The sequence below is a fragment of the Micropterus salmoides genome, unplaced genomic scaffold, assembly GCF_014851395.1.
Source record: "Micropterus salmoides isolate LMB-PRFRI ecotype aquatic unplaced genomic scaffold, ASM1485139v1 Ms_hic_scaffold_2, whole genome shotgun sequence".
NCBI classification, from domain to species: domain Eukaryota; kingdom Metazoa; phylum Chordata; class Actinopteri; order Centrarchiformes; family Centrarchidae; genus Micropterus; species Micropterus salmoides.
The window spans coordinates 46,104,414-46,123,363 of record NW_024041150.1 but is presented as its reverse complement, the minus strand read 5'-3'; the positions used below and the strand labels follow the sequence as shown (position 1 = coordinate 46,123,363).

Here is an 18,950-nt window from a genome sequence, read left to right as displayed (position 1 = left end):
GGATTAAGGACTGTCAGTCTGACACAGTGGTCTGCAGCATGGGGGTATCACAAGGAACAGTGTTGGCACCCTTCCTTTTCACCCTCTACACTGCAGACTTCACCTTCAACACCTCAGACTGCTTCCTCCAGAAGTTCTCTGATGAGTCTGCCGTCCTTCAGGGGGTGGACATTGAGACTGTGGACTGCCAACAGGTATCTTGGTTTTCAGGTCAACAATAAACTGGACTGTAAAGACATTGTTGTCGCCCTTTACAAGAAGGGCCAGAAGAGACTAAGGTCTTTTGGAGTGCAGGGTTCACTCCTGAGGACTTTTTATGTCTCTGTGGTGGCGTCAGCCATCTTCTTTGGTGAGGTCTGCTGGAGTAGCAGCATTCCAACGGTCGACAGGAAGAGACGAAACAACCTGATTAAAAAGGCCGCTTTTGTCCCGGGATGCTCACTTGAGCCAGTAGAGGTGGTGGGAGAGAGGAGAGTGAGAGGTAAGATCTCATCCATGTTGGAGACCTCGTCCCACCCCCTTCATGCGTCACTAACATCACTGAGCAGCTCCTTCAGTGGCCGGCTGATACACCCACGCTGTGTGAAGGAGAGATTCAGAAGATCTTTTCTTCCTGCAGCCGTGAGACTTCATAATCAGCACTGTTAAGCAGTAAACAGTTACTCAGAGACTGAGTGGAAATCTATGCACAATGTCACTTTGCATTGTTAATATTAATATATCTGTTTTAAAGTCTCCAGGAAAAGCACGCCAACATGCATATAGTCACTTGCAGTATTTCATATTTGGTCATTTGTTTTATAGGTGTAAAAACATAGTTTTTTAATTGTAGTATTGTATTTTTGATATTGTTAGTATTATGTTTAACTCTTGGTTACTCAGTAGGTGGAATTCTACATATATATGATCCACAAACACTTATCACTTTGTAAATGGTCAATCCGTGGTGTCTGTATTGCGCCTGACTACACATCAAAACATTACCTGTTCAAATCACATTACTTTCCCTTCATTGGTACACAGAAGAGTCCACCTTACATTTCCAAAAAGAGATTTGTTTAACTACAGTTGTGTAACTACTGGATAATAAAGGTACTGCAGACACATACAATATACTGTAGAGGTGGAGTAAGCACTCGTGTGCGGAGAGTTCAGCTTTCTAGTTTGGTTAGTTAGCTGGTTAGTTGACCAACCAGGAACCTCGATTCTCTGTGATTCACGAATACATTTACTGGATCTGACCAATGAATTTCACTCGGTTGGTTTTTAAGAGCCTGACAAATGACAAACGGATTTGAAGTTAAAATACATACCGAGGTTTAATAAGCAGAGCAAGAAAAGGCCTTTTTCCGATTAAGACATGTGGGAAATGCAGATTATTTGAGTTTTCGGTTCATTCTTTGGACACGTATACAACATGTTTGGAATATGTGGCTCAAATGGGCTTTTAATTAAACACATTAGTAAAACACTAATCGGTTTAGTAAGTACATGGTTTTAGTGAGTAAATGTTCCACCATGAAAACCTGTTCTACAAATACAAAGCCTCATGACACAAGAGGTATTGTATTCCTCAGTGAGTCTCACAAGTACCCTCTGAATCTGAGAAAGTAATTGTACTCAGTTCTTCGGAGCTTAAAATTAGGTAGAGTTTGTGTGTTGATAAAACTGCTTTTGAGCTTCATAATGTTGTACTGTAACAGACAATAAAGAAATTAATTTTTGTCAATTTAACCGCTCCCAGACAATTTGTCATCTGATTAGTGGATCCATCTTACAACTAAACAAAGACTCTGTGGCGCAATGGTAGTTCAATTCAATTCAATTCAATTTTATTTATATAGTGCCAAATCACAACAACAGTTATCTCACAGCGCTTTTCATAAAAGAGCAGGTCTAGACCGTACTCTGTGATGATATTTACAGAAGCCCAACAGTTCCCACCAAGAGCAAGCACTAGGAGACAGAGGCAAGGAAAAACTTCCTTTAAGAGGCAGAAACCTCGAGCAGAACCATGACTCAGGGTGGGCGGCCATCTGCCTCGACCGGTTGGGGTGAGAGAGAGAGAGAGCGAGAAAGAGAGAGAGAAAGAGAGTGAGAGAGAGAGAGAGAGAAAGAGAGAGAGAAAGAGAGTGAGAGAGAGAGAGAGAGAGAGAGAGAGAGAGAGAGAGAGAGAGAGAGAGAGAGGGATGTAAGGAGAGAGAGAGGGGAGGGAGGCAGCCTACACAATATACACACAGAGGTACAGACAGCGAAGGTAATGTTGCTATAAACTAAATGAAAAATGGTACAGATATTTATAATAGTGTTAATGGTAACCATCGTACTGTTAATGATTATAATAACAATAATAACAATAAGACTAGCAACAATAGTCGTTGCAGCAGAGGGTGTCGAGCAGGAACACGGGGGCAGCAGGTGACCCGCAACCACAGATCCAGACTCCACAGCTCCAGAGCCAGAAAACCTGCAGGAAGTGATAGGAGGAGAGAGGAGAGAGACGAGAAAGCACAAGACTACCGGAAAGGGGAGAAGTTGTGTTAGTAACATGCAATAATGGGATAAGGTTGCATACAGAGGGAGAGAAAGTAGAGGAGAGAGGAGCTCAGTGCATCATGGGAAATCCCCCGGCAGTCTAGGCCTATAGCAGCATAACTAAGGGATGGTTCAGGACTACCTGAGCCAGCCCTAACTATAAGCTTTATCAAAGAGGAAAGTCTTAAGCCTACTCTTAAATGTAGAGATGGTGTCTGCCTCCTGAACCCAAACTGGAACCTGGTTCCACAGGAGAGGAGCTTGATAGCTGAACGCTCTGGCTCCTAGTCTACTTTTGGAGACTCTAGGAACCGCAAGTAACCCTGCATTCTGGGAGCGCAGTGCTCTGGTGGGGTAGTAAGGTACTATGAGCTCTTTAAGATAAGATGGTGCCTGACCATTAAGAGCTTTGTAGGTAAGAAGAATGATTTTAAATTCTATTCTGGATTTTACTGGAAGCCAATGCAAAGAAGCTAAGACAGGAGAAATGTGATCTCTTTTCCTGGTTCCTGTCAGAACACGTGCTGCAGCATTCTGGATCAGCTGAAGAGTCTTAATGGACTTTTTCGAGCAGCCTGATAATAAGGAATTGCAGTAATCCAGCCTAGAAGTAACAAATGCATGGACTAGTTTTTCTCCATCATTTTTAGACAGGATGTTCCTGATTTTCGCAATATTACGTAGGTGAAAAAAGGCGGTCCTTGAAATTTGCTTAATGTGGGACTTAAACGACATGTCCTGATCAAAGATAACTCCAAGATTCCTCACAGTGGTGCTGGAGGCCAAGGCGATGCCATCCAGGGAAACTATATCTTTAGATAATGCGTCACGGAGGTGCTTAGGCCCCAGAGCAATAACTTCAGTTTTATCTAAGTTTAACATGAGAAAATTACAGGTCATCCAGGTTTTAACATCCTGAAGGCACATTTGAAGTTTAGCTAACTGATGAGTTTCATCTGGCTTGATCGATAGATATAACTGAGTATCATCTGCATAACAGTGAAAGCTTATGGAATGTTTCCTGATAATATTGCCTAAAGGAAGCATATATAAAGTGAAGAGGATTGGTCCAAGGACAGATCCTTGAGGAACTCCATGAGTAACTTTGGCGTGCATGGAGGACTCATCGTTAACATGTACAAACTGAAATCGATCTGATAAATAGGACTTAAACCAGCTTAGAGCGGTTCCTTTAATGCCAATGAAATATTCCAGTCTCTGCAATAGGATCTGATGGTCAATGGTATCAAATGCAGCACTAAGATCTAATAAAACCAGTACAGAGACAAGTCCTTTGTCTGATGCAATAAGGAGGTCATTAGTAATTTTCACCAGTGCTGTCTCTGTGCTATGATGAGCTCTAAATCCTGACTGAAAATCCTCAAATAAACTATTGCTCTGTAGAAAGTCACACAGCTGTTTAGCAACTGCTTTCTCCAGAACCTTAGAGAGAAATGGAAGGTTAGATATAGGTCTATAGTTTGATAAAACATCCGGATCAAGTTTGGGCTTTTTCAGAAGAGGTTTAATTACAGCTACTTTAAAGTACTGTGGTACATAGCCTGTTGATAAAGATAGATTGATCATATCTAGTATAGAGGTGCTGACTAAGGGTAAAACATCTTTAAGCAGCCTAGTCGGGATGGGGTCTAAGAGGCAGGTTGATGGTTTAGATGAAGAAATTATTGAAGTTAGTTGGTAAAGATTGAGGGAAGCAAAACAGTCTAAACATGTATCTGGTTCTACAGCTGTTTCTAAGGTTCCTGAGTTAAGAGATAAGTCGGTGCCAATTGAGGGCAGGTCTTGGTGAATTTTGTCTCTAATAACTAGAATTTTATCATTAAAGAAGCTCATGAAATCGTAACTACTGAGAGCTATGGGAATACTTGGCTCAATAGAGCTGTGACTCTCTGTCAGCCTGGCTACAGTGCTGAAAAGAAACCTGGGGTTGTTCCTATTTTCCTCTATTAATGACGAGTAGTACGCTGCTCTGGCCTTCCTATAAGTTTTAAGACTATCTTGCCAAATTAAACGAGAATTTTCCACTTTGGTGGAACGCCAATTCCTCTCAAGTTTCCGTGATATTTGCTTTAATTTGCGAGTTTCAGTATTATACCATGGAGCTAACCGTCTCTGTTTTAGTATTTTCTTTTTTAGAGGGGCTACAGAGTCGAGTGTCATTCGCAGCGAGCCAGCAGCACTATCAACAAGATGATCGATTTGGGAGGGACTGAAATTAGCATAGGAGTCCTCCGTTACTTTGTGACTAGATAATGTATTTAGAGCTGATGGAATCGCATCCTTAAATTTAGCTATAGCACTATCAGACAGACATCTTGTATAGAAATTTTTGCCCAATGGCGAGTAGTTCAGCAATACAAACTCAAAAGTTATCAAACAGTGGTCGGATAAAGAGGGATTCTGTGGGAACACCACTAAATGTTCAATTTCAATACCATACACCAAAACAAGGTCAAGGGTGTGGTTAAAACAGTGAGTCGGTTCATGAACACTCTGAGAGAAGCCGATGGAATCTAACAAAGAGATAAACGCAGTACTGAAGCTGTCATTCTCAACATCCACATGAATATTAAAATCCCCTACAATAATAACTTTGTCCGTTTTAAGGACTAAAGTTGACAAAAACTCTGCAAATTCAGATAAGAATTCAGAATATGGGCCAGGTGCTCGGTACACTATAACAAAAAGAATTGGTTGCAGTGATTTCCAACTTGGGTGCGAAAGACTAAGAACAAGACTTTCAAATGAGTTATAGTTTAGTTTAGGTTTAGAGCTGATTAGTAGGCTAGAGTCGAAGATAGCTGCAACTCCACCTCCTCGGCCTGTGCCTCGAGGAATGTGAGTATTAATATGACTGGGAGGGGTGGATTCATTTAGGCTAACATATTCTCCATCACCCAGCCAGGTTTCAGTAAGACCAAACAAATCAATATCATAATCTGATATTAGTTCATTTACTAGTACACCTTTAGAAGAGAGAGATCTGATGTTTAAGAGTCCACATTAAACTCTCCTATTCGTTTGCACTATTGCTCTTGTGGTTTTAATTTTTATGAGGTTTTTATGCACAGCTCCTCTTCTGTTGACCTTTTTAAATAATTTCGATGGTCGGGGGGCAGACACCGTCACTATAGGATTTTCACTAAGTAACTCCTGAAATGGAGGAGCAGAGAAGTTTGTTAGACTGCGACTCTGCGTAGGGTTTTGGGTGGGTAACTGCTGAAAAAGAAGGGCAGAGAAGTGTGTTAAACTGCGACTCTGCCTCCTGGTCTCAACTCTGGGTTGTCATGGATTTGGTCCACTAATAAACTTGGCCAGATTTCTAGAAATGAGAGCTGCTCCTTCCCAAGTGGGATGGATGCCGTCTCTCCGGATCAGACCAGGTCTTCCCCAGAAAGTCTGCCAATGATCAACAAAGCCCACATCGTTTGCTGGACACCACCTCGACAACCAGCGGCGGAATGACGACATGCGGCTATACATGTCATCACTGGTCAGATTTGGCAGGGGTCCAGAGAAAACTACGGTGTCCGACATTGTTTTTGCATATGTACACACCGACTCAACATTAATCTTAGTGACCTCCGATTGGCGTAACCGGGAGTCATTACCGCCGACGTGAATAACAATCTTACTGTATTTACGTTTATCCTTAGCCAGCAGTTTCAAATAAGACTCAATGTCGCCCGCTCTGGCCCCAGGGATGCACTTAACTATGGCCGCTGGCTTCGCTAACTTCACGTTTCTCAAAATGGAGCTGCCAATGATCAAAGTTGGTTTCTCAGCGGGTGTGTCGCTGAGTGGGGAAAATCTGTTAGAAACGTGAACAGGTTGATGATGCCCCGTGGACTTTGAATGCTTACAACTATTCCTCCTTTGGACAGTCACCCAGCCCCCCCCCCTTTCCTGGCTGCACAGGGGATGCCGGAGGACGGCTACCACAGGCTAACTCAGGCCGTTCCGCACCGACTACCGGGGACTGGCTAGCTACAGTAGCTAAAGACTGATCTACCAAGGTGTGGAGCCGGAATTCTAAATCACTGAGCCTCGCCTCCATGTCTATAAATAAACTACACTTATTACATGTACCATTACCGCTAAAGGAGGCAGAGGAGTAACTGAACATCTGACACACCGAGCAGGAGAAAGTAGGAGAGAGAGAGGGAGAAGGAGAAGCCATCGCTAGCTGCTAAGCTAAAGTCGCTAACGGCTAAGCTAAAGAACTATAGAGTCAGCTACCAAAACTTTAGAACAAGTATGAGATTGAACAGCAGTCACTAAAAGATGGAAAGAACTGTGAGTGCTTAGGCAAAATTACTGTAAAGAATAAGTGTTTAGCGAACAGTTGGGTCGCACGCCTCTGGAGCAACGAGGGGTAAGTGTCTTGCTCAGGGGGATTGAACCTGGGTCTCTCACACAAAAGGCAGGTATCTTATCCATTGCGCCATCACCACCCACCACCTCATCAACGTCGTGTTTAAGTCCTGGAATTATGCATTGTCCAGTGGTAAAACATGATACAAGTCATGTAAACAGCATATTCCAGGTCATTGTGTGAACTCCGTTTATATTTATTGATTGAGAATTCGTTATTGAATAACCCAGAATATGATCATGGGTTAAAAATTAAATGATGGAACTCATATCTAAGTCTGCTTTAGCTCAGTTTTAGGCTTTCATTTTATTTCCTCTTCTGATATCCTTTAACACTTCTGCATACATTTTATTTTCAAGTCAAATAACTCATCACCAATCAATCACTGCGTTCCATCATATGTAAATGTAAAATGTAAATGCTCCGTACTTGTATAGTGCCTTTCTAGTCTTTTCGACCACAAAGCGTTTTTACACTACATCTGCATTCACCAGTCACACACATTCATACACTGAGCCTAAGTGCTCCAACGGAAACTAACATTCACACTCACTCATACACTGGCGGAATAGCCGCCAGGGGCAATTCGGGGTTCAGTATCTTGCCCAAGGACACTTCGACACGCAACCAGGGGGAGCCAGGGATAGAACCTGAGCCACAGCCGCCCTCATATCAGTCCAACACAGCAGCTTTCATTCATTCTTTCGGCCGGCTACTTCCATCAGATGCAGTCGGTGAGATGGCTGGATGTGCAGGCTTTATTTTCCTTTGCTTGCTTCATTAGAGACTTTGTGCAGTTTAGTGGCTGACTCCTTATGGGCCTTTCAGAGAGACTGCGATGACCGCACTGCTGCGCTGTGAAAACCATTATTTTCATTGGCTTGCACCACGCCACACCGGTTCGTTGTTGCGTTGATCAAATTGCACTGTTCGGCAACCTGAGCTGCGCGACTAGCGCAGCGCAAATCGATTCCTTTCTGAAAGGGCCATAAGGCGACGTCTTTACTATGTTTTATTGTCACCTATTTGGACTAAACAGGAATGAGCAGCCTCAAATGTGACTGAATAGAAATGACGATAAACGATGGAAAAGGGGTTTATCACAGACAGGCTCTCCGACTCTCTCTGACTTTAATTGTCTCTATAATAAAAGTTAAAAGAAATAAAAATCTTTCTAATAAATGAAGAAAGTTTGTTGTTCAGACCTACAATGAACTGAGATGTTTACCAGACGGTTAATCATAAAGCAAATCAAATACAGTCTAAGACTTTGCAGTGATGCACGTGAGTTTAATGTGTTATCTGTCTTGATGCATCAGATCAGTCCGATCAGCTGCAACATCCAATCAATATAACGGCTACACTGTAAAGGGGGCGTGTCGGTCAGTAAAAGACTGAAATCCTCGCTCCTCAGAGTGAAAATAAGAGCTTTGGGACGGTCTGCAAGATGGCAGAGTGGAACAACTTCCGGTTCAAGCGAGGAGCGAGTAAACGACAAATAAGAGACTGGAGAAGCTCCCAATGACAAATAAATCTTTGGAACTGACTGCTGCACACATTTGCCCAGGAGGTGGCAGTATTGTACTGTGAGGCACTATTCTGACTAGTTCTTCTAGGAAATGTGTGTTTAGCACAAAGTCACTGAAAAGGCATTGGAAAAGTAAGTATACTGCTAAACAATGGCCTGCTTTGCTTGAGGACAAGATGTGGCCTGATGATTTACAGACATTTGCAAAGGATTCTATCAAAATAGCCAAAACCTGAGAAGAATCACCAGCTTGTGTCTGTATTTTGTGACATATTTCTTTTTATTAACACGAGGCCTTCATAATGGTTGTCACACTTGGTAATGACAACACTTTACAGGTTTTTTGTCTGTATTGGGAAAAAATTGGACCAAAATGGACGTCCATCTTGGGCCAAAATCTAACATGACATACATAAATGACAAAAAATACAAAGTGAATGTAGCCAAAATTGCAGCAACTCTCTTTGTGTCCTAAATAATGACCACGAGCGATGGACCTGATTTAGTCCGAGATAGAAGGAAAGGACACATTTTGCAGAACATTTAAACTTAAGTACATTTTGTTGAAAATACTATATAAACTATATTTATGTATTACTTTACGTAGACCAAAACATTTTAATATGGTTTAAAGTAGGGCTGGGTGATATGGACCAAAAAGTCACATCCCGGTACCGTTAGGCCGAATACCGGTATAGATTATATACCGTCTCTCCCTCCCTGTATCGCTCCGGTGACTTTCTCCATCAGTACTAGGCTACGTTACATCAAGCCGCCGAATAAAATCAGAACTTTTCCACCCGCGATTCCGATCACAGCAGCAGCTGCACTGCATGTTAAGGAGGCGTGTTGACAACGCAGCCTTTCAAAACAAAACCAACGTGGTAGCTAACAAATGACACCTCACTGGTGTGTTCACTGTCGCTTTGCCTGGTCCGTGCTTGTAAAATATACATCATGTCGGTCGGGACTTGTAACGTAATAACAGATTTTTCTCTGAAAAATGCTACAATGTGTCGCCAAATACACCTGGGTGGTCGTTAATATACCTGGGGGACCCGCCGAAGTAAAGTATATGGACTGAAGCGTTTTTCTTTTTACAGGTCTTCAGCACTGTCTCTCGCTCCATGGTGTTAGAGAGTTTGTGAGTAGACGGCTGCGTGCAGATGCAGAGGGAGGGGCGGGGCTGCGCGGTGAGGGAGAAGATGAGCAAACGCTGGCAGGACGTTATGGAAACATAATAATTAACTCATCATTAAACTATATCATATAAACGGTATTGTCTAATTTTATATCTCTTTTGAAATGATATCGGTATACCTCATTATACCAATATACCACCCAGCCCTAGTTTAAATAGATGGAACCAGGTCCCAGCATGAAACACAGAGTGACCTATGTCGCTAAGCACCTTCAAATTTCCTTTAGCAAAAATGCATCATAGACAAATATCTTAATCTCTCCAATACTGACAGCAGAACCGACAACATCTGAAGAAATAAAAAAGTTGTCTTTGTGATATTTATTAAAAGTAAGAATAACAATAATAAGTAAGAGTGATTCAGGTCATACACCAGAGGGCCATTAGAGAATCTGATCTAGAGAAACAGATTATAATAGATTATTATGATGTGATAATTGTGGAGTCTAAGAGAAAAGCCTTTCAGCCTTGAGCCACAGTGGAAACTCCTTTCTCACAGGAAAGGATAACAGAACACTGGTACAGTGTAAATTATAACACCACATAAGATGAGCAAAGCACATAAGGTAATGACATATAGAGGATTATTAACAGTACATAACAGCAGTGGGAAAACGTGTTTGCGCCCTTGCTGATTTCTTATTGTTGATTACTGCCACACCTGTTCTCAATCAAGAAGTCACTTAAATAGGACCTGCCTGACAAAGTGAAGTAGACCAAAAGGTCCTCTAAAGATAAACATCATGGTGCAATCCAAAGAAATTCAGGAACTAACGAGAAACTGATCAATGGAGATGTATCAGTCTGGAAAATGTTATAAAGCCATTTATAAAGTTTTGGGACTCCAGTGAGTTGGAGAAAACATGGAACAGTCGAGAAAATTCCCAGGAGTGGCCGGCCGGCCCAAATTACCCAAAGACCGCAGCGATGACTCATCCAAGAGGTCACAAAAAACCCACAACAACATCCAAAGAACTGCAGGCTTCACTTGCCTCAGTTAAGGTCAGTGTTCATGACTCCACCATGAGAAGGAGACTGGGCTGAAATGGCTCCAAGACAAAAGCAAAAAGAAGAGCAAAAAGAACATAAAGGCTCGTCACAGATTTGCCAGAAAACATCTTGATGATCCTCAAGACTTTTGGGAAAGTAATCTGTGGACTGACGAGACATAAGTTGAACTTTCTGGAAGGTGTCCCATTACATCTGGCATAAAGGTAACACAGCATTTCAGAAAAGGAACATCATTCCAACAGTAAAATATCGTGGTGGTAGTGTGGTGGTCTCTCCAATGTGGCTGAAATACAACAATTCTGCAAAGATGAGTGGGCCAAAGTTCCTCCACAGGCTGGAAAAGACAATTGCAAAGGAAAATTGCCAGTTACTGCCAACGCCTGATTGCAGTTGTTGCTGCTAAGGGTGGCTTAGGTTTAGGGGGCAATCACTTCTTTACACAGGGCCACGTAGGTTTGGAATTTTCCCCCCTTAATAATTAAAATCATTCATTCATTTAAAAACTGCATTTTGTGTTTACTTGTGTTATCGTTGTCTAATATTTCAATTAGTTTGATGATCTGAAGCACTTTAGTGAGACACACATGCAAAATAAATAAGAAATCAGGAAGGAGGCCAAAACTTTCACACCACTGTAGGTCAAATATATTTGTTTCCATTACATCTCCCCCTTTGGCCGTCCCATGGTCACATTACGTTTGAACTGTTAGTTCATCAATGAATGCTCTCATCTTACGGTTTAAGCAGACACATCATTGGTAGACAAAAGAAATAAGTTTAAGCTACTTTTGTAGAACAGAGATATTCTTGAGTAGTGAGCAAGCTAGGGCATCAAAACATATTTATTTTAAGCAGTTTGGTCAAAATCATCAATGTTGTCATTGTCATGATCAGGTGCATTCAATCAGGTGAATCGTCAGGAGGGAGGCAGAACAGGAAGTGACTGGGTGGGTGTCCCTCAGACTGATATATTTACATTATATTTATACAACACATTAATTACAAGGACGCATTAACTGTTACAAAAAGTACAAACAAGCCACAGAGGAGATGGTGCAGGAGCCATGTTGACAGCTTCAGTCTGCTTCTTGAAGAATCAAAGAGTATGAGTCTGAACTCAAGCCTCACATACTACCTCTTTGTTGGAGCTTTGGACCACATCCCATGGCCTTCTTAAAGAGTTTCTAAAGCCTAAAACCTCTATTTCAGCTGATAACCACTGTGTTTGGGTATTTAGCAGTGTTGGTGATGGATTCAGGTCCAAATCTTGAAACCTTACCTCAAACTATTTGAATTCTACATATAGTGGTATAAAAATGCAGTGACTGCCCTCTACTGGTTGAAACCTGGCTACTGTAGTTTAAATTTGCTATTGGCTGATAAAACCTCCGGACCGACGCTTTCCAGCACTTTCCAAATCAAACTTCCTCAGCTGTCATCACATGACGTTAGTCCAGCACCATCACATGATAACAGGTGTTTGTATTCAGAGCAGGAGGAAACAGCTAGCTCAACTCTGTGAAAACTGTCACACTGATGCTTTGTGAATGGATTTGTGTCTTCTAAGGGTTCTCCTGTCAGTATTAGATTTGCCACATTGGCCAGAGCTGTACGGGTTTCTCTCCAGTGTGAACACGTCGGTGGATTTTTAGGTGATCTAATCTACTGAAAGTTTTTCCACACTGTTCACAGCTGTACAGTTTCTCTCCAGTGTGAACACGTTGGTGGATTTTTAGGTTACCTGATTCAGCAAACGTTTTTCCACACCGTTCACAGCTGTACGGTTTCTCTCCAGTGTGAACACGTTGGTGGATTTTTAGGTCACCTGATGTAGTGAAAGTTTTTCCACACTGTTCACAGCTGTACAGTTTCTCTCCAGTGTGAACACGTTGGTGGATTTTAAGTTCACCTGATGTAGTGAAAGTTTTCCCACACTGTTCACACCAGTACGGTTTCTCTCCAGTGTGAACACGTTGGTGGATTTTTAGGTTACCTGATGTAATGAAAGTTTTCCCACACTGTTCACAGCTGTACAGTTTCTCTCCAGTGTGAACACGTTGGTGGATTTTTAGGTTACCTGATGTAATGAAAGTTTTCCCACACTGTTCACAGCTGTACAGTTTCTCTCCAGTGTGAACACGTTGGTGGATTTTTAGGTGATCTAATCTACTGAAAGTTTTCCCACACTGTTCACAGCTGTACAGTTTCTCTCCAGTGTGAACACGTTGGTGGATTTTTAGGTGACCTGATTGAGCTAACATTTTCCCACACTGTTCACACCAATACGGTTTCTCTCTAGTGTGAACACGTTGGTGGATTTTTAGGTTACCTGATGTAGTGAAAGTTTTCCCACACTGTTTACAGCTGTACGGTTTCTCTCCATTGTGAACACGTTGCTGGATTTTTAGGTGACCTGATCTACTGAAGGTTTTCCCACACTGTTCACAATAGTATGGTTTCTCTCCAGTGTGAACACGGTGGTGGATTTTTAGGTTACCTGATTCAGCAAACATTTTTCCACACTGGTCACACCAATACGGTTTCTCTCTAGTGTGAACACGTTGGTGGATTTTAAGTTCACCTGATGTAGGGAAAGTTTTTCCACACTGTTCACACCAGTACGGTTTCTCTCCAGTGTGAACACGTTGGTGGATTTTAAGTTCACCTGATGTAGTGAAAGTTTTTCCACACTGTTCACACCAGTACGGTTTCTCTCCAGTGTGAACACGTTGGTGGATTTTTAGGTGACCTGATTGAGCTAACATTTTCCCACACTGTTCACACCAATACGGTTTCTCTCCAGTGTGAACACGTTGGTGGATTTTTAGGTGACCTGATTGAGCTAACATTTTCCCACACTGTTCACACCAATACGGTTTCTCTCTAGTGTGAACACGTTGGTGGATTTTTAGGTGACCTGATCTACTGAAAGTTTTCCCACACTGTTCACACCAGTACGGTTTCTCTCCAGTGTGAACACGTTGGTGGATTTTTAGGTTATTTGATCGAGAAAAAGATTTCCCACACTGTTCACAGCTGTACAGTTTCTCTCCAGTGTGAACTCTCTGATGAATCTTTAAATATCCAGATGTTGTGAAGGATTTGTCACAGTGCTGACAGCGGTGACGTTTCAGTCCATCTCTTCTTCTCTATATCAACAGAGAGAAACACAGTGAGATGTCATGGTGGAGTGAGCTATCTAAAACCATAAATGATATTAGAGCACATCTTTTAAATCACATACTAACCTACTGTACCACATAGTGAGTATGTAGTCTATTACATACAGTCATACACACTTAGTTTGTACTGCATACTAAAGAGATGATCAGTATGCTATTACCATGTATGACCGACTGTTCACACTGAAGTACTCAAGCCAAATGCGTGAAGGGTACATTTGATCTAATGAAGAATAAGGAATTAAGGTAAAACTAGAAATGCACATGTAGAAAGTGTGTAAATGCAGACAGCTATAATATCAGTGTTTAGCATTACAGTACACACCCTATTGTGCCATTTATTTTTAAGTACTTCGCAAGGGTGAAGTTAAATATATTTTTGTTTAAATAATCTCTTTGATTAAATGTACTGTTTCTGTTATTTGTCCATGCTGATTTGAAATGCTGTGAAGGTATTATTCTGATATTTTTCTTATATATTGTGTACTTTCTCGTTGTGGCGTTATAATGTATGTATAGTGTTGTAAAGGGGAAAATGAATTGTTTAATTGTGATATTTTGTAAACATGTTAATATAATGTTCATGGTAAATACATTAAAACATTGGACTTGACTGAATCTACATTGTGTCCGTGTTGTACTTTCTATTTCCCATTTTACAGGGGTCAAAATGCAGAAATGTCAAATTTCCTACATTTTTTAAAAGTCCAACCCTGTCTGTAGCCACCAAGTAAGTTCCTGTTGCCAACTGGGGGCTTTTATTTATATAGGTAAAGTTCTTTTCACACATGCAATTTGCTTCTGACTCATCACCTTAAAAGTTCAATTAAGTGAACTTTAGTCTTGCAATGTTGTTTTGATGTGTAACATTACCGGCGCTGGTCTCTGTGCTGGTGTTTCAATAAAGGCGAAACTTAGCGGTTTGACACACGCTGTCATATCGAAGACAGCGACAGACAGGAATTTGTGGCTGTGTGGGCGGAGTCAGATATTCCGCAGCGCTGCCCTGTCAATAACCCATTTTACACATTTATACATGTATTAAAACAATATATTTATTGTCTGTCAGGAATATAGTTATTGTGAATTGTCCCTTTTAAATAGTTTTATAGTATTTCAAGAAATTTTTTTCATCTATTACATGACATTAATTAATTTAGCGGATGCTTTTTTCCAAAGCGACTTGAGTTAAGTGTCTTGCTTAGGGACACATTGGTGGATGTGTCACAGTGGGGAATTGAACCTGGGTCTCTTACACCAAAGGTATGTGTCTTGTCCACTGCACCATCACCACTCCTATCCACCATTACACAATCTTTCTGATGACAAAATGTGGGTAACACTTTATTTTAAGGTGCTTGTAGTAGGCAGTAATAAACAGTTAATAACACACTAAATTAATAAATACTTTATTATGCACTTATTAACCATAAACAATGCTCCTTCATAGCTACCTAAACTAAAGTGGGAACAGTGTCTTATTTAAATTAATAAATCATTTATTATGCACTTATTAACCATTAACAATGCTCCTTTGTAGCTACCTAAATAAAAGTGGGAACAGTCTTATTAAGATGAGTAAATGTTTATAAAAATAACTAATACCAGAAGGATGTGTAAAAATATTTAAAACGTTAGTGTTATAGTTGTGAAGCACAAAATCATACTCTAAGACATTTTTTTGTGGAAAATGAATTTTTTTTTACATTTCATAACTCATGTTTCATTACTTTCAACTAAATGCAGCAACAAAAAGATTATATTAAACTTCCACTCAAACAAGTGTAAAAAAAGTTCAATTACAAATAAGTTTTCTTTAACATTAACTAAACAATATTATGAAAACATTTTGTAAGGCAACGGATTTTCTTCAATATAAAAATTACATTGTACAGATTTTTCAATACAAGTGTGTTTTTCAGTCCTCAACCTTCAACAATGTCTGTATGGCTTTTAGGCCAGTAAGATGACCTTGAGATCGTGGCTCTCCAGCTCCACGAAGATCTTCAGAAAAACCTTAAAAGGTGTATTTCAGTTTCTTTGGATAGTTTAGTACCAAGCCATAAATAAGGCCCATTGGGTTGGTGCAAGCCTGTGCTACAATGGGAATACTAAACAGGACCATCGCTCCTGCAATGGCTATTCCAGCTTGCTTCTCCCTCAAGACCTCCCTCATTGATTTTTCTTGACCACAAATATGTTGAGTGCAAATGTGAAGGGAGGGCCTCTTGGATGGCTGAAGCATTGTTGTCATCACGAACCTGTGAAATATACCAGAGATAATTAAACCTACTTTTTTTGCTAGATGTTAAGAACACATCTATCTCTTTGCTCTCCCTCTGAGCAGAAATCTGGGTGGGATTAGGTAGTTGCTGTGGTAGTTTTGAGCAGTGTTGGGATTGTAATGGGAATTTCATGAGAACCATCTTTAAAACACTGTATGTAACCATGTAACTAATTTCACTAGGGGCCTCTTGGGTATGGGGTCAATGGAAGGTAAATGTGTGTGATGCTTTAACATATGTCCAGAGGGGTCAGGACTTTAAGTGGTTCACCACATGTTCCTTGGACATGGGTTTCTTTCTATAGATCCCCTAGGGAACACTGAAAGACACCATGTTCCTTTGATGAGATAGAACTCCGACCCTGAGACTAAGATAAAAGCTGCATCAGCTGTTACACTGCAGCTCACTTGGATGATACTCTCTGATGTGTATGTGTCCCCGTTAGTTCCTTCTGCAGAAGACATGAATAAAATGTGTAAGAAGTGTTTGCCTGAGCTGTTTATTTAAACACACTTTTCCCACCACAGGATTTAAGTCAAGAAATGTGTGTGTGCATCAGAAATACTTAACCTGTGAACCTTAATGTTTTTCTCACGTGGGTTTGCCTACATTTATAAACAATAAATATCTTGTGTGAACTGAAAAATATTTATGTGGAGAGAGTCATGTACATATAAATCGAGAAAAAAATGTACCTGGTAGTCCTTGATAAACTCCTCTGTCTTTTCATCAAGGTAGAGAATGAGGCCTCTGATCACAGCTTCTCTTCAGGACTCAGTGCTGTCCTACAAATATATGAAATACGAGATTATCTTACAGTACAGATATCAACATGGCGCTGTGTATTGCTGCCTTGGTGTTAGGTGCGCTTTGTTTTGTCTTGTTTTTGTGTGTTAACTCAGTTTTTGGCTGTGATTCCTGGAGATCTTTCACCAGAGAAGAGCTCATGAACATCAGGGGAACAACTCCAGTGGATTTATTTCACACTTTTCTCTTTTCTCTTTTATTCATCTTCTGTTCTGTGCTTCACAGAGACGTGGCTGTGTGAACTGATACCGGACTCCGTGCTGCAGCTGGCAGGCTTCCAACTGTACAGAGCGGACCGTGTTTATTTACGTGGAAGTACTAATACCTCACTGTATAAATATTATGCATTGTATGCATAAGTAATGCAAAGATCAGGAAAATGTACTACTTAAGTAAAAATATGTATAATCAGGAAAATGTACTTCTTAAGAAAAAGTATGTATAATCAGGAAAATGTACTAGTAAAGTAAAAGTATAATCAGGAAAATGTACTACTTAAGTAACAGTAATCAAATCAGAATAAAAAATGGTTGAGGTAGAACTATTCTGTATCACACTGCAATCAATGATATTATTCATTATGGAATAATCTGCTAAGTATTTTCTCCATTAATTGATTGTAAAAAAGAAAATAGTGAGAAATGTTGTCACATTTGCCCAGAGCCCAAAAGTGACATCTTCACAATTCTTGTTTTGTCAGTCCAAACCTCAAAACTATAAAAACAAAATTACATTCAAATCATTTAAAAGGAAAATCTGCAGTTCTTCACACTGAAACTGGAACATGAAATGTTTTTACATAAGAATGACTTAAATGATCAATGCCAATTACATTTCTGTCAATCAACTAATGTACTAGCTGTCCACAAGTGTTAACGTTACTTACAGGCTACATGAATTTTGAGCTCTGATAACAGTTCAAACCTAATCCATTATACCCTATAATGTGAGGACAGCTTGTGATTAAGCATAATAAAAGTTCTTCTGAATGATACTTACTTTAACATGTTTGAGCGAGTCCACCGCTGTTGCATGACCCATAAACTGGGATCCAAAATACCTTGACTGGGCCTGGTCACCGACCCAGTAGAGTAGGTGAAGGTCTAGCTGGTTGGTCTTTGTTGTTTTGTTGAGGCTTTCGTCAAACATGACAACAAAGCAGGTGGCCTTGCTGACTTGGTCAGTCAGCTGTTTAGTGGTGAACGCAGCCAGACCACGTTTGGTGGTGTACACCGTCTTGTTGTATCCACATGTGAAATTAGCCGCAATCTCAGAGTCAGGAAACACTGTTTTGAAAATTGCGCTAATTTCATCAATTGAAGTAAAAGAGTGGTGGTCCAAAATGGTTTTCAGGATCTATACCACCTCTGCCCAAAGAGTAACGTTATAGCCACAGTGAGCTTGCAGGTTCACAGGCTGTACTACCGATAATGCGATGTCTTCAGTATTGCTAGCAGTAGCACAGAACTGACCTATAAGAACCTGCTGTTGGTGGGCTGTAGCACAAGCGATGTGTTTGGCGCTCTTCATATTGGAGTCCAAAGCCGTAAGTCCCATCGTCCCCAGGTTAAAAGATTTTCAGTACAAACAGCATTGGGCCTCATGGTCATTGCCTGGATTAGGTTTAACGCATTAACCCGTTAAAATGGCACATGCCCATTCTGAGGCATACTAAGCTAACTCAGGTGAAAGACTTTTATTTTGTTTCCTTAATACTCACTGATTTGCGCACACTCTGCGGTAAAAAGTATACTGTCGTACCCTACCAACAGAAAGTCAGCTGACATGCGCTTCCTAAAACGTATAAGGCAATTGTAATGTTATACACATACACACACACAAAACATTTTATATATATATATGACAGTTAGTTATGACATTATGGCATTTATTGTCCTACAAAAGGACAACAAAATTTAAGGCCTCTGTAAACAAAATGTAATAGGCCTTATTTTTAGAATATAAAATGTAAGACTTTTTTAATACTTTTAAGACCCCGGAAGGG

General features: G+C 40.6%; 1 protein-coding gene across 1 annotated transcript in view; it reads right to left on the bottom strand.

Moving 5' to 3' along the window:
• The window catches only part of LOC119912008 (zinc finger protein 271-like), a 128,254-nt gene extending 109,752 nt beyond the window's left edge, over positions 1-18,502 (bottom strand). Inside the window, exons 1-4 of the mRNA XM_038730982.1 lie at positions 18,418-18,502; positions 17,945-18,231; positions 13,253-13,820; positions 12,338-13,168 (exon numbers count right to left, since the gene is read on the bottom strand). Of these exons, the coding sequence (XP_038586910.1) occupies positions 12,338-13,168; positions 13,253-13,820; positions 17,945-18,231; positions 18,418-18,502 (1,771 nt within the window). The remainder of the gene's footprint in view (positions 1-12,337; positions 13,169-13,252; positions 13,821-17,944; positions 18,232-18,417) is intronic.
• Positions 18,503-18,950: the final 448 nt, after the last annotated feature.